A 15796-nucleotide genomic window follows, 5' to 3' on the forward strand; every position below is an offset into this window, starting at 1 on the left:
GCCCCGCACTTCCGGTAGTGCTCTCTCCCCTGCCCAACGTGCTCTGCCATCTTGTCAAACAGCCCCCGCAGCGGCTGGGTTCCAGACCGCGGCAGGCGATTTGCATAGCCCCACTTCCGCGTTGGAGACACGGGGTGGGGCTTTTCTCTTTCCGGGTGTCGCGTTCTCCCGTGCGTCACGGTGCGCGGCAGTGAGGTCACAACCGCGCCCGGTAGCAGGATCCGTCGCTGCTGCGGGAGCCTTGCAACCCCTCCCCGCTTTAACCCAGGGCTACGTGACCCCCCCGGGACCCGCCTACGTCACCAGCAAGGGGTGCCCCCCCCTCCTGAAGTCTAGGGATTCCCCAACTGCCTGGGCCCCCCTGGCCAGCCCTGATCCCCCCTAAGTGCTGGCCCCTGCCTTTGCCCCCCCAATCCCAGGTGCTTACCTCGACCCCACCAGCCTTGGTCGCTGACCCCGGCCCCTGACACCACCATGGCGCAGTACAAGGGAGCCGCGAGCGAGGCCGGCCGAGCCCTGCAGCTGATGAAGAAGCGTGAGCGGCAGCGGGAGCACATGGAGCAGATGAGGCAGCGCATTGCTGAGGTTTGGGGGCCCCTGCACCCCTCTGTCTGGCTGGGGCCTGGGAAAAGGGATCCCTGGTGGGGGGGCTGAGTGGCTGGGGAAAGACAGCGTTCCCGCGGAGGGCCCTGGGCCATCCCCCAGACCTCCAGCTTGAATCCCTAAAGGCAGCCTGAGTTGTGGGGACAGCAAGGATCCAGAGGATGGAGGCTGAGAGGCTGGAGAGAGGCAGCGTCCCCCTGGAAATGAGTTGCAGGGACCCCCTGTACTCCCAAAACCCCAGTCTGTGTCTCTGAAGTCAGCCTGTGCAATGGGGGAAGGGGGCTGAGGCCTAGGGGGTGGGCGTTATCCCCTGTGCAATGGGTTGGAGGGACCTCAAAACCCTAAACTGTACCCCTAACCCCCAGTCTACAGTGTTGGGGAGTCAGGGATCCAAGAGGAGAGGGATGGGAGGCCAGGGAGAAGTGTTGTCCTCCAGAAAATGGGATGGGGGGACCACCTATACCCCAAGACCCAATGTGTACTCTCAAATTCAGCCTGTATCCCAAGCCCCAGCCTGTGGTGTTGGAGGGTCTGGGACTTGGTGGAGGGGGCCTGAGAGGTTTGGGAGAAACAGTAACCCTTGGGAAACAGGTTGGAAGGACCTCCCTGTACCCCAAAATCCCAAAGTTCACCCTAGAGCTCCACTTGTACTCCCCAAGCCAGCTTACGGTGGGTGGGTCTTGGACTGGTGCAATCATGAGACACTCAGGGAGGCAGTGTTCCCAAGGAAATGGGTTGGGGCACTGGCAAACCCAGTTTATACTGTGGGAGCATCAGGGATTTCAGGGGGCAGCACTGGGAGGACTAAAAGCCTGGAGAGAGAGGAAAGGGATGGGTACGGGTGAGATCCATTGGGGGTCAGTGGCGGAGGGGCTCCCCATGGCAGTGGGTGCAGGGCTGGCCTGACCCCCAACCTCTCCCCCAGGAGAACATCATGAAGTCGAACATTGATAAGAAGTTCTCGGCTCACTATGATGCGGTGGAGGCTGAGCTCAAATCCAGCACTGTGGGTAAGGGACCCAGGTGTCTGGGAGGTGCCCCTCACCCTTGCTCTGCCAGGTCCCCCCAGACCCAAGGAGAGAACCCAGGCTTCTCAAACAGGCCCTACAGGGTTTACTGAAGCAGGGATGGGACCCAGGTGTCCAGGTTCTGAGACCAGAGAATCCAAGTGTCCTGGAGACCCCAGCCCTAGCCTGCCTTCCACACTCTTCCCAAGTGTCTGGGAACTGCACCCCCCTCCCCCGCTTAGCCTGCCAGCCTTCCGCATCTCTTCCACAACTGTGAAGACAACCCAAGCATCCAGGGGACCCCTGCCCTTAGCCTGCTCATCTCCCATGCCCCTCCTAGAGCCATGGAAAGAATCCAGGCATCCAGGATTCCCACTAGGCCCCTGGGATGGGACCCAGGCATCTGGGAGACACCCAGGCATCCAGGAGACACCCCCCCCCCCCCCCTTTACCCTGCGAGCCTGAAACACCCCTTCTGAAGCTGCAAAGAGAGCCCAGGTGTCCGGGATTCCCACTAGGGTCCTGGCATGGGGCCCAGGCATCCTGGTTCTAAGACCAGACACCCCAGGCATCTGGGCTCCAACCCCTGTCCCAGAGAGGCCAGGCATTTTGGTTCTCAGGCTGGGCGACTCGAGCATCTAGGCATCATGGGGTGGTACCCCTCTCCTGCCCGCACCCCTCCTGGTGCCAGGGTGCCCCAAGGAACTCAGGCATCTGGCCTCCCCTCCCAGGGCTGGTGACACTGAACGACATGAAGGCAAAGCAGGAGGCGCTGGTGAAGGAGCGGGAGCGGCAGCTGGCCAAGAGGGAGCAGTGCAAGGAGCTGCAGCTGTGAGCACAGTTGGGGGGTGGGTCATGGCAGGGAGGGCTGGGGGCAGGTTGGTGGGGAGGGGAGGACCAGGGAACCCAAGCATCTGGGTGCCCTGCTGTGACACCCTGCCCTCCCCCCACAATCGGGATGTTGCGTTCCACCCAGAGAACCCAGGCATCTGGGTTCCCAGCCCCACCTTCTCTTACTCCCCAGTCACTTCTCCTATTCTAGAGAACCCAGGCATCCAGGCACTCTGCTCCCCTCCACACAGGAAACCCAGGCATTCAGGCTCCCAACTGACCTACTCTTATGCTCACTGACCCCGCTCAGTGAACCCAGGCATCCAGGCTCCCAGTCCCTTCTTCTGTTCTAGAGCTCAGGTGTCCAGGCACTCAGCTCTCTCCCCCCAAGGGAACCTAGGCAACTGGGTTCCCTGCTCTGCCCCCACCCCCCCTCTGAGAACCCAGGCATCCAGGCTGTAGCTTCCCAGTCCTAGAGAGCCCCTTGCCGGAAGGGAAACTCCTGGGCTTCCCTTTTCCCTCCAGGGCAGGTGGGGGTATGGAGGGGCTGTGTTTTGGGGTCAGTGTTCAGCGCCCCCCCTCCCCTGGTCCTGTGGGGCTGCCACAACACTTTGCTTTTGGGACCTGTAGGAAACTGGAGCGGTTGCGGGAGCGAGCGCTGAAGCAGGAGCAGAAGCGGCAGATCTCCAGCCTCAGCTTCTCCCTGGATGAGGAGGAAGAGGAGGAGGAGGAGGAGGTGGAGGAGGTGGGGGGTGAGGAAGGCACTGGTTCTCCCCCTGATGATGACCCCGACAAAGATGGTGGGTCTGGATGTGGGGTTTGGAACGCTCCAGTGCTGGCAGGGGGATTCAGCAGGGCTCACCTAGCGTGCCTCCCTCCCCTCCCACAGAGCAGCCACCTAAGAGACGGAAACTGGGGAAGAACCCAGATGTGGACACCAGCTTCCTCCCAGATCGGGACCGTGAGGTAATGGGTTGGGGAAGGATCCAGTCGTCTGGCATCTGGGGCTGGGAACCCAGGCCCCCAGCCCTACCTCCTTGTGCCTACCCAGGCTCCATTCCCCAACCCCGGGGAAGGGAAAGGACCTGGGTACCCTGGGGTCTCAGGCCAGGGAACCCAGGCATCCAGGCTCTCAGCCCTCCCTGCTATGACCCCCCCAGACCCCACCATGAGAGAGAACCCAGGTGTCCTGGCTCTGTGACCAGAGAGCACAGGTATCCAGACTCCCAGCCTCCCCTGAACTCTGCTCTAAGTCCTTAGACTGCACTCCCCACCCAGAGCTGTGGGAGAACCCAGGCATCCAGGCTCCCAGCCCCATTCCCAAGAGACCCCAGGCATATGGGTTTCCCCCACCCCCAGGTGTTCTGCTCCTAAGACTAGAAAACTTAGGTGTCTGAGCTCCCAGCCTTGTTGCTGTGAGACCCTCTTCATACTAGCACAGAACCTAGGTGTTTTGGCTCCACAAGCAGGGAACCCCGGGCATCCAGGCTCATAGCGCCGCCGGAGGGGGGGGGGGCGCCTGCCACCCCCCCCCCCCCCCCCCCCCGGCAACCCTGCCATGTCATGGAACCCATGTGTCCTGGTTCTGGTCGTATAATCCTGGGGTAATTTTGTCCTGGAATAAGCCCATGTACTGTATATTTGCACTGGCCTCCACCTGGCTTTGCTCCAGATTTAAACCTACCAGGCCTGGCTGGATTTTTTTCTGGGGGCCCCCAGGGACCCCCAGCCTTCCCACAAGCTCTCTGCCCCCAGGAGGAAGAGAACCGACTGCGTGAGGAGCTGCGCCAGGAGTGGGAGGCCAAGCAGGAAAAGATCAAGAGTGAGGGGGTCTGGTTTTGGTGGGAGCTCTGGCAGCCAGGCTGAGAAGCCCAGGTTTCCTGGCTCCTCCCCTGCTCCAGGTTGCCAAAGACAACCTTGGTCTTGGTAGACAAACTAGTGGGCAGACTTTTGGGGTTCATCCTGGGGATTCAGCAGAGGAGGGGTTGGAGATGGTGCAGTCTGGGGGGGCTTTTGGGGGGTCAGACAGCTTTGGGGGACCCTGGGGAGTCATTTGTGAGACTTGGGGGGTCATGTGGAGGGGCCTGGCGGATCCAGGGGAGAGTCATGGGTCCCTGGGCAGCCTGTATGGGTGTGGGCAGAGTGGGGGGAGATGTGAATTTTGGGGGGCTCTGACCCCACTGCACTTCCCCCCCCTCCCCCCCCCCCCCAGACGAGGAGATTGAGATCACTTTCAGCTACTGGGATGGTTCTGGCCACCGGCGCACGGTCAAGGTGGGTTTCTGAGGAAGCCAGGGGGGTCCCCCCAAAACAGCCCCTCAGCATCATAGGGGTCCCCACAAAGCCTGGTGGATTCCCAGGTGTGTGTGGGGTGGGGTTCATGTCCCAGTTGGGAGGTTTCCAGCAGGGGTGAAACTGGGGTGACCCCCAGTTTATGCCTCCCTCAGATGAAGAAGGGGAACACAATCCAGCAGTTCCTGCAGAAGGCACTGGAGATTCTCCGCAAGGACTTCAGCGAGCTTCGGTGATGGGGGCTCTGAGGGGAGGGAAGCGGGGGTTGGGGGTTTTGGGGGTCTCTGGGGTTCTGGGGGAATCTCAGGGGGGCTCTTTGGGCCAGACCAAGCTGATTTGGGGGATCAGAACTTTCTAGGGGGGGCTGCAGCTTTGGGCAGTTTCTCTGATCCCCCTCCTGTCCCTCCCAGGTCAGCTGGGGTGGAGCAGCTCATGTACATCAAGGAGGACCTCATCATCCCCCATGTGAGTTTGGGATGGGGATCCACCTGGATCTCCTCAAATCCCCCTAACCGTCCCTAATCTCTGTACCCTGCTCCCCTTGTCACTGGCCTGGCTGGGAGTGGGGTGGAGGACTCTAATGGAGCCCCCACAGTTTAAGGGCCCCCCTAGTCTGTGCTGGGTGGGGGAGGCAGATTTAATGTTCTCCTTCCTGCCCCGCAGCATCACAGCTTCTATGACTTTATTGTCACCAAAGCCCGAGGCAAGAGCGGTGAGTGAGCCCCCACTTTGGTTGATGGGGGGGCTGGGGCATTTGGGGAGGGCCAAGGGGTCCTGGGACATATTAGGGTGTCTGGGGGGCATCAGGCAGAGGATGGGGGGGCTGGGGTATATTGGGGGTGTCAGCACAGTTCTGGGGCTTATGCCATCCACCCCTCCCCCCAGGGCCCCTGTTCAACTTTGATGTCCATGAGGATGTGCGGCTGCTGAGTGATGCCACTGTGGAGAAGGATGAGGTGAGAGGACCCCCCCCATGCAGGATTGGGGCCACCCAAACTCCTTGAGCAGCCCATGTGTCATTTTCCCCCCCCCCTTCCCCCCAGCATCAGGCCTGGATTGGACACCCCCCCCTGCCATCCCATCTTCATACTTTGGGCTCCTATAGGGCTCCAGGATGCAGCCAGCTCTGGGGTGAATGGTCAAGTGTAGCATTGCAAGGAGGGGTGGGGGGAAGAACCCTCTGCTCCCCACCAGACCCCAGATCAGGCCTGGATTATCCTGTTGGCCCATATCGGGCCCCACAGTACAACCAACTCCGGGTTTGGAGCCTTTAGAGCAAACTGTTGAGTATAACACCACATGGAGTGGGGGAAGTCCTATTTCCCCACCACCCCCACCAGACCCCAGATCAGGCTGGATGAAGGCCCATACCGGGCTATATAATGTGACCAACTCTGGGGTGGAACCTCTGGGGCAAATGGCTGAGTAGAACTCCATGCGTTTGTGGGGGCTGGATTGGGGCTGGTCTGCCCTGTCCTGACCTCCTCCACCCCACCTCCCCCAGTCACATGCAGGGAAGGTGGTGTTGCGCAGCTGGTATGAGAAGAACAAGCACATCTTCCCAGCCAGCCGCTGGGAGCCATATGACCCTGAGAAGAAGTGGGACAAGTATACGGTATGTGGGGGGAGAGGGCGGGTGTTCTATGGGATTTCGGGGAGGTCATAGGGGGCAGCCTGGTAATGTAGGGGGGTCTGGGGTGATGTGATGAAAAGGGTAGTTTGGGAGGGATGGAATTATTGGGGGAGTTTAGGGGTTTGGTATTAAAAGGGTAGTTGGGTATGGGATTTAATAGGTAGTTTTGGGGGTTCTTGGTCTATGAATGTAATTTGGGGGTCTGGGACTAAGTGGGGTAGTCTGGGGGGTCTCAGATAATGGGTTTAGTTTGGGGGCTTGTGGTAGTATTTTGAGCAGGGATTATGGGGATTCAGGATTATACAGGATAGTTTTTGGTTATGGGGCTAGGTTTAGGGGATCCGGGATTATGGGGGTAATTTTGGTTTTTGGAATTAAGGAGATAGTTTTGAGGGTTTGGAATCAATGGGGTGAGATGTAGGTTTTTGATTATGTGGGGGTAGTTTTGACAGTGAGTAATGAGGTAGTTTGGAGGTCTGGGATTAAGGGGGGTAGTTTTGAGCACCTGGGATTAAGAGGGGTAGTTTTAAGGGTTTGGGATTAAGGGTAGTTTTGCAAGGTATGGGATTAAGAGAGGAAGTTTAGGGGGTCTGCAATTGCAGGGTTAGTTTGGGGGTCTAGGATTGAGGGGGGCAGTTTGGGGGGGCTCTGATCAAGTGGACTGGTTTTAAGGGTCTGGGAATAATAGTGTTGGGATATCTGGAATTATGGGGAAGGGGGCTCTGGAATTATGGGGATAGTTATGAGGGTCTGGGAGAAATGGCAGTAATTTGGGTGTCTGGAATTAAGGGCGTAGGTTTAAGGATCTAGGATTAAGGGGGGGTAGTTTGGGGTCTGGATTTAGGGGGCAGTTAAAATCTGGCATTATGGGGGAGGTTTGAGGGTCTGGGATTTAGGGTAGTTTTGGGGAGGTCTAGCATTACTTTTGGGGAGGTCCAGGTTGTTATGGGGGTCTGGGATTATGCAGGGAGGTTTACAAGGTCTGGGATAATAGAGGAAGTTTTTGAAAGTCTGGGATTAAGGGGGAAGTGGGGGGGGTGAGGGGTGGAGAGGGGTTCACTCCCATTTCTCTCTCTCTCTCTCTCTCAGATCCGGTGAGGAGCTAACCCCTGACCAGCTGGCTCCCCTTCCCCCCACTTCCCCTGCCCAGTTCTTGCTAAGGAGAGGGCACTAATGAAGCTGTTGCTCCCCCCTTGCCATTTTAATTCTGTCTCTTTGGACTGTCCCTGAAATAAATGACCTGTCTCTTGCCTGCCCTGTTGGACTGTCTTTGATGGTGGTTGGGGGAAGGGGTGGGGTGTACTGGGAACCCAGAGCACAGTGAGTAGAGGCACTAACTTTGGCAGAAGCACAGAGGGATGGAGGCATTACCCGGGGGGGGGGGGGGGGGGGGGGCAGAGGATTTAGCCAGTGGGATGGGTGGGTAGGCAATGTATAAGTGGGGAAGTACAGGCTGGTGCATCTTGTATTTATTTGCATATAATGTGAGTCTTTCCCTGTTCAACATTCCCCATTTGAGGGGTGGTAAGTAGTTGGGGGACCACAGGGCAAAGGGTGGGGGTCAAGCTCTTTGACCTGTCCACTCTCCTGGCTACTGCTTTCCCTGCTGCAGTCTTGGGAGAAATTGAAGGTGACCCCTCCTTCCCTCCAATGAGGCAGTCTTAGCTGGGGAAAATTATAACTAAAGAATGAATTTTCTATGTCCAGACCTTGGTAATTGGGGAGTTGCCTTCAATTTAGAAGTGTGTTAGATTTGGGTAAATATGGGAATTAGGGGGGTGTGTGTGTGTAATAAAAGGCTTTGTGGTCATGTCACTATACCAAAGTAGACTACAGGTGGGACAGTCTGTGGGTGCTGCAGGAGGCAATCAGGGGTCACATGACCCAAAAGGGGGCTGGGCTTACAGGCTATAAACCCAGAGTCTGAGCTGAGGCCATAGTTTGATCATGGTAGCTGAGAAAAAAAAAACCCTGAACAGCAGGGCTGCAGCCATGCTCCTGGCAAACACCTATGCTGGGGTAAGCAGATTGGTGGTTTGGGGACTGAGATGAGGGGTGGTAAAGTGGTCTCAGCTGACCTGGGTGCAGGGCCAGGGCCAAAAAGGTAGGAGCTGAAGAGCAGGGCTGCCGCTGTAGTGTCATGTTAGCGAAGAGTCAGTGACTTGTAGCCCAGGAGAGGCAAGCCAGGGCCATGGAGCCTAGAGATTTCAACTGGCATAGGAGTAGGGCCAGGACCTAGGAGGGGCCAAAGGTCAAGGGAGGCCACTGCTGGAGCCAGACAAGGTCAGGAACCCAGAGAAGGGTGGAGTTGGGGCCAGGGGCCCAGTATCTCAGGAGAGGCAGGATCCAGGTCAGGAACCCAAAGTTGTACAAGGGAGTAGCCCAGATAGGTGAAGTGCCCAGGTGTGGGCAGACAGCTCAATAGTGGACAGTGACATCTGCAAGGCATGGATGTGGTCTAAGGGGTGGTCTGAGCCACCTAATTAGCCCTTGAGGAGGAGAGTAGAGAGACCTGAGCTCAGGAGCATGAGATCAAGCTTGGAAAGCCCTGGGGCAGCTTCCCTTTATCTGAAAGGTAAATGCATTAAGGCATTGCAGGGAGTGAAGAGGTCATTGCCTAAGTAGGGTGAAGTTAATAAGGGCTGGTGGGGCTCCAGGGGCATCATGGCCACCCCTGGAGATAAGTTCTGGTACTATGTCCAAAGATGGCTGATGAGGCCTATCCGGGATTGAGAGATGCTACTGCAGTTTGGACATGTGTTTCCATGTGGAGTGGATGGTGCTGGATTCTTGATTTGGTTCGTGACATGCTGTTCCTGCTTTTCCATCTCCTGTTGTCATGAGGTTTCAAAGTACTGAGATCCCTGTGGCAGACTCTTCCTCAGTTTAGAGCTGTCCTGGGTGATACTGTCCCATGAGTTGACATCTGTAGCAGGCTTGTGGCCACAGGGATATAACTGTGGCTCCTGCCCAGCTCTAACTCTGTCACCCTCCCTAGACTGCTTGCCCCTCACACCTTGTTCTTAATTGAAAGTTGGGAAAGGAAGGCTGTCTACAAGCCTTAAAGTAAACCTTAATTTGAACTATTCCCACACAGGGTCTCTCTTAGACCCCACTAATTGAAATCCCACTCTCAGGCCTGATAGGTGCCCTGCAGGGGCATGGGCAGGCTGAGGGACCTATAGCCTTAAAGGGAAAGCTCATGGTTGTTTTGCCTCTACACCATGCCCCAAGCCTCACGGATGTTATCACTATGATGTTCCATTCATACACTCTGCTCCCTTGGGCCCTCGGACCCACAAGTCCCTTGCTCAGACTTTTTCCTGAGCTCTCTGCCTGCCCTGGTCCCACATTTGGCCCTCTCTGGGCTCCCAGACCCCCTAGTGCCACGTACCATCCCTCTCTCGGCTCCTGGCCCTCTCATGTGGCTCAGTCTCTCTCACTCGTGGAGCCTAGTCCAGCTTTTGCCCCTTCTCTGGGCCTGTGGACCCTCTGGTCTGACTCAACCAATCCCTGGCTCCTGAATCTCTAGGTCCCACACTCAGACACTGTGTCTTTTACCTTCCTTGATCTTGTTCTCTCTCAGCCCTGCTTTGTGTTTCTGGATCCTCCAATCATACTCTTAGCTCTCTTTGGGCCTTGGGTTTGCAAATCTCCAGAACCTCATGCTTGAGGTCAGGGGTGGGCAAAATGGCAGATCTGGACAGTGGCCAGACTCCATTCCCAGCAGCCTTTGCCTGTGTCACTGCAGCCAATTTCCACGGAGAACCCAGAAGCATCAGTGCAGTGACAGCATGGGGCCTGGGTTTCCATGGAGACCAGCCCCAGCAGCGCTGTCAGCGTGCATGGCTGGGCAGGAAGCTGCTCCGGGGCCAGTTGTGCCTCATGATTCCCTAAACCTATGTTGGATTCTGGGAGGAGCTCTTCAGCAAGTGGAAGGAGATGGTTCAGGAGGGTTCTCACAATAATCTATCCTATTGTGGACAGCCAGGTGATCCCTCTGTAATTTCCAGTTGGACTTGTTTCCTTTCTTAAAGATTGTCACAAATCATGGTCATCTGGTATTTCCTCCTCATTCCAGATCCTTAAGATGAGGGCATGAAGCTGTGATGTGAGCTCCTCTCCTCCCTTCTTGAAGACTGTTGTGGGGATTCCATCTGTTTCATAAGCTTTGTCATTCTTCGTCTGCTTGATGGCCTTCCTCATCTTGTCAAGGGTTGGGGGGATTCTGAGATCATCTCTGACTAGGTGTTGTAAATGGAGTTGAGAGCATTCTCATCAATAACAGAGTTTCAATTGAGAAGTTTTTCAAAATGCTCCTTCCCATGGGCAGTGATAGCTCCCCTTTCCTTGATCAGGTCTCCTCTATCCTTATGTCTCAAGGGGGTTGGTCCCCAAGTGCTTGGATTGTAGATGGATTCGGTGGCACTAGAGAAACCACGCATATCATGGATGTCAGTGAATCTCCTTTGCCTAGTCTTCCTACCATTTGTTCTTCAAATTGTGGGTCCTTCTTTGGACCTCTGCCGTGGCTTGTTGGAGATCTAATCTCTTTTGCTTGGAGTTGGTGTTTTGCCAAGCACAAAAGGCCTTACACTTGTGAATGATCAACTCTTGACCTCCTTGTCATTCTTATCAAACCAGTCTTCATGTTTCCTGGTAGAGAATTCAAGTGTCTCTTCGCAGGTGCTGATGATGGTGGCCTTGAGGGCACCCCACATGCTGCTAACATTCTCTCATTGATTGGAATGCACCAGCTTTTCATTAAGACTTGGGGGAAAGAAGTCTCGCTTGCTTGGGTCCTAGAGTCCTTCAACATTGATCTTCCATTAGCATTGCTTCTGCTGTAGCCATCATTTGGGAGCCAGTTTGAGTGACATGTCCAAGCAGATGAGCCAATGATTTCTGGACTGATCATCAGCTCCTAGCATAGCTTGGGTGATGTTGGACATCTTTGTGATCCAGGCATGGACAATGACATCATCAACCAGGTGCCAATGCTTAGATCGTGGATGCTGCCATGATGTCTTGTGCCTGTTTTGCTGGCAGAACAGGGTGTTAGTGATGGTGCATGTTTGATCAAGAGGAGGATGCCATTGGAGTTGACCTTTCCTATTTCTTCCTTGCCGATGTTTCCGTTCCAGTGGTTAGAGTCCCTTCCGACTCTGACATTGAAGTCACCAAGATGAATAAGTCTGTCTCCCTCCAGAATGTCAAAAAAGGACTTTGGTCAAGGGTGGTGTAGAATTCCTCCTCAATTTCATCGGCGGCATCAAAAGTCAGCGCATACATGTTGATGACAGTGGCATACTGGTGCCCTACCAGTTTAAGACAGTCATTAATTCCAATAGGGAATGCACTGAGTTGGCTTATGAGTTAATTCTTAATGGCAAAACCAACTCTGTGAAGTCAGCATTCTCCTTGTTCTTTGTGCTGCTCATCTCTCACTTGATGGGTCTCACTCAGTGCAGCTACATCGATGTTGTGTCGCCTAAGTTCTCAAGCCACGATTGCAGTGTGGCACTCTAGACATTCACTATTAGGGTTGTCCATGAGGGTTGTGATATTCCAGGTCCTGAAAAAGATGGTGTGTCTTCACTGGTATTTTTGACTGCAGTAAAGGTGATCCCACTGGACACGGTTATCCAGTCAGGAAGAAGGTAGACAGGCTACGTTTAGAGCACCTTTTTTAGCCCCCTCCCTAGGTAGGGTGAGCAAAGCAGATCCTGAAGAGGGCTGCTCAGTCAGTTACAGCTGCTGAACTATGTTCCTGTCTTGTCCAAGTCCTAGACAACCTTCTTGTAATTGCTGCCTTCATGCCAATTTATGACTAGGAGCTTCCAGACCTTATAATCCTGCTCCTGTTGCCATTAGCTCATCACCAAAGGGCTTGAGGAATACTCCTGTGAATGATTTTATTGTGGAGAAGCTGCTGCACATCAGCTTCCAAACAGCTCTTAATGGAAAGGGACCTTGATCCAATGACAAGGGGACCAAGACAACTGGGGATCTTGTTCTGCTGCAGTCTTCATTCACTTTCACAGCCATTGAGATTCTAACATCTTCTTCCACCTGCTTCACTGTTGAGGTGGCTGGGGTGTCCTGCATAAACAAAACCCTCCTCACAAGTGGCGTAAACATAAAGGACAGATTTGTTATAGAAAACAAAGGAAAACGCCAAATGCAATTTAAAATGCTGCCAACTACAGAGTCTCTAGTTTGCACCCCTTCTGGGGAGACTCCAGCCATGCCCAGGCAGTCTGAGACATGGGGAGTTCACCCAAGGGTTAGTTTCATGGAGCCTGTGCTCCTATCCCTGCTGCTCAGCAGGAGAGTCCTGTAAGCTGCTCCTTAGGTTTACACTGCATCTTAGGGAGCTGCTAGTGAGTGTGGGTCCTTCTGTGGCATAAGGGGCCCCTTGTTGCTCCCTGGGAAGCTGTAGAGTGTTGATTTCCACTTCTACATGGTGGCTTGTGGCTTCAGTTAGTATACTGCGCTCTCAAAATTCCTAGTCCTAAGCCCCCCACCTATGCTGGGTCAGAAAACTGCAAGAGAGCTCAAAGAAGGGCTTGGCCAAGCCTGTGCTGAGGCCTGGGCCAAGCAAAGGGTGCCAGACCTATTTACATTTGTCCTGAACTTGCAGCTTGCCTCAGCTACACAGCTAAGCTTGAGACCCAACAGTTGCAAAACAAGAAACGGGAGTAATGCCTAAACTGACCAAAACTGCTAGGGTTCAGGCTACACAGAGGCTGAGGCCAAAAGTAGTTGCAACAGCAACAAATGTGCCAGGCTTTTAGCCTTGGCCTAAAGTGAGCCAAGTTTTTAATAATGGCCCAAATCTCTCAGCAAAAACTGGCAGGCTCCAACCCTAGTCAAGTCTGTTCCAGGGATTAATAGCCCCATGGTATTATCCCATTCCAAAATTCAGGAAAAGCAAAAAGGGAAAAAGACGAAAAGGACTCTTTCCCTTTACCTTGGGTTCCCATTTCACATAGCTCCAACTTGCTTCTCCAGTGCAGAGGGGGGGAGACTTCCCCCATAGGGAGCAGTTTCTACAGCTTCCTGTTCAGCTTTGCAGCTCTCAGTGGTCCCAGGAGAAAGAGGTTGAGTCTTAGTTGAGTTATTCCTATATTCTGGCCAAGACACCACCCAAGCTTTTCCAGTCAGTTTTTCCTCTTAATTTAAAAGACCCCAAAACACTGCTCAGTTAGCCAATTAGGCCAGGATTCTAATCCCTCCTGCTTAGTGATTTAACTTCATGCCTTTTGTTTACAGTAAAAGGGGGAGTACTAACTGCAACTTGTCGTACTGTAACCGATTTAATGCAGAAGAATTTAAGTTTGAAAGCCCAGCTGCGTATGGCCGTTCAAGCGGTCAAAGAAGCGGCTGCGAAAGAAAATCCTGAGACGCCACGCCAAGATGGCACCGAGCAAGAGGGAGACCACGTGGAAGAACCGGAAGAGAAGGGTGGAGCTTCGGAGGAACCCGCGAGAGTTCGGCCGGCGACCCCGCCCACCGACGCAGCGTCGCTTCCAGCGACCACGGCTTCTTGCCGACAGAAGGGAGAATCGAGCGGAGGAGTGCATCCGCCCCTCCTGCCTGAAGCAATAACAGCAGCATCGACTCCCGAAGTAACAGCTCGTCCTATGGCAACGATCAACCCAGTAACTGATGCACAAGATGAAGTTTGTGCCACCACCAGTCGCATTCGTGCTCGGACGGAGTTACAGCAGCTGTACAAAGAATCTGAAATGGAATCTGATGAGGCTATAGTCTCATGGCTGGAACTCATGTCCATGGAGTTTGAGTAACCTCCTTCGTCAGTTGTCACGACTGCGTATCCTGATGGAGCCAAGATTATCTAGTGATCGGGAACGTTGACACCTGACCGAGGCTCAAGGAGCAAGACATCGTGAATCCGATCTTCCATCATTGCCACAGAAAACACCAGAGGAGCGATACATGTTTGGATTTCTCCTACAGCGTTCTGGACTCAATAAGCGGCAACTTCGGATTTTAGGGGACGCAGGCCAATGGCAACTGGCCTATGAGTTAGGTTTCCATTATCCAGAAGAACTAGACGACGGCTCCTCGACGATTTAATCCAGTTGAGTGTGCAAGAGACGGTTGTCCAGAGTAGCAAACACCTGTATTATATGTTTTAGAAATGATAGTGTGGTTCCATGCAAATTTTGTAAATATTTTGATATACGTTAACTTATCTTTTGAGAGTTTTGTTTACAGATCCGGAATTCAGAGTGTGTGGCGGAGAGAAGCCCCAAGAAGGACAACATCATCGGAAGAAGTGAGGGCTTGACGCGCGACTTTGCCATGACGCCCACTGAAGCCCTGATCGTGCAGTTCTTTGTTATGAATCTAATTATGTGTATATGTATTTGTGCTGGTTATTATTTGATTCGATCCCTGGAGGATGAACTTTTTATGTTAGCTAATTTTATGTTTACCCGTTTGGTTCAACGACCCGTGGTAAGAGCTCTCGATGACCCGAGTAACGAGTGTATGGCATAATTCAGCTGTGCCTTCAGCAAGGGGGAATGTCATAACCCAAGGGTATGATTTTGTGTGCGCTTTGGCACTGCAGAATTATTTCCCGCCACGAGGAGCTGAGGAGCTTTCTTTGCAGGGTGCAATTCTCAGTTGCAAAGAGAAAACTCCGGTGCAAAGGAGTTCCCGCCATTTGCATGCAAATTTGTTCCCCACTATTGGCTGTTTCTAAATTATTCCCGCATGGCGGCTAGCGATTGGCTTGCTAGCTGTATAAGAGGCTTGAGTGGTTTCCGCCCAAGTTGGAGGACTCCACAACCATCTGGAGGAGGAGGACTTCACATTTTGTGAAGGACTCTGAGCACTGCGGAGCCTAACAAACCCAGCGTGTGCCTTAAGAAGGATATAGGGGCCTGATCAACCTCTAGCCTCTCCCCGTCGCTGCCTAATCCCTCGACGTACCCTTCCCTGCACGCTTTCGTTCCACGGAGCCTAGCAAACTCCGTGTGTGTGTGTATCCAGAGCTCTTTCCGAGTTATTTCAAGAGGCTCGAGTTTTTCTATGGGTCTTGTTCGTACGAGTTTTGTACCTGCAATTTAAGCGAAGTTTTCTCCTGCCTTCACTGCGACCATCTACGGTGTAAGTAAAATAATCTTTAATCAACCGCTACGCGTCTGTGCCTAATTCTAGCGCCGGCCTGCATTCCCCGACCCACTTGCCAGGGCTGCTGGCCACAGCCCGCCGTGCGCCCCCGAAAGCCTCAGACCGCTCCCGGCCCTCACAGGCTGGACAAATGAACAGCTGGATGGGTGATGGACAGAAAGGTGCATGGACGGATGGGTGATGGATAATAGATGCATGGAGGGATGGGTGAATCAATGGGAGGTGGGCAGATGCAGGTGGATGGACAGATGGAGACAGACAC

The 15796-nt window shown here is 54.1% G+C and overlaps 1 protein-coding gene across 1 annotated transcript; it reads left to right on the forward strand.

Annotated features, from left to right (window-relative positions):
- The first annotated feature begins 169 nt into the window (after positions 1 to 169).
- On the forward strand, positions 170 to 7616 carry FAM50A (family with sequence similarity 50 member A). The gene is made up of 13 exons (XM_006278184.4): positions 170 to 585; positions 1529 to 1613; positions 2342 to 2441; positions 3072 to 3241; positions 3331 to 3407; positions 4197 to 4263; positions 4654 to 4715; positions 4889 to 4965; positions 5144 to 5198; positions 5397 to 5445; positions 5619 to 5689; positions 6238 to 6348; positions 7456 to 7616. Exons 1-13 carry the CDS (start codon positions 475 to 477, stop codon positions 7462 to 7464), a joined length of 1044 nt encoding a protein of 347 aa, XP_006278246.1. The 5' UTR covers positions 170 to 474; the 3' UTR covers positions 7465 to 7616.
- Positions 7617 to 15796: the final 8180 nt, after the last annotated feature.

This window comes from Alligator mississippiensis, chromosome 8, assembly GCF_030867095.1.
Source record: "Alligator mississippiensis isolate rAllMis1 chromosome 8, rAllMis1, whole genome shotgun sequence".
NCBI classification, from domain to species: Eukaryota; Metazoa; Chordata; order Crocodylia; family Alligatoridae; genus Alligator; species Alligator mississippiensis.

What these genes read in the sequence shown, in the direction of transcription:
- FAM50A (XM_006278184.4), top strand. Translation starts at nt 475, where the DNA reads ATGGCGCAGTACAAGGGAGCCGCGAGCGAGGCCGGCCGAGCCCTGCAG. An exon ending in TGAGGCAGCGCATTGCTGAG is followed by an intron (nt 586 to 1,528) that starts GTTTGGGGGCCC and finishes CCTCTCCCCCAG; the next exon opens with GAGAACATCATGAAGTCGAA. An exon ending in GCTCAAATCCAGCACTGTGG is followed by an intron (nt 1,614 to 2,341) that starts GTAAGGGACCCA and finishes CTCCCCTCCCAG; the next exon opens with GGCTGGTGACACTGAACGAC.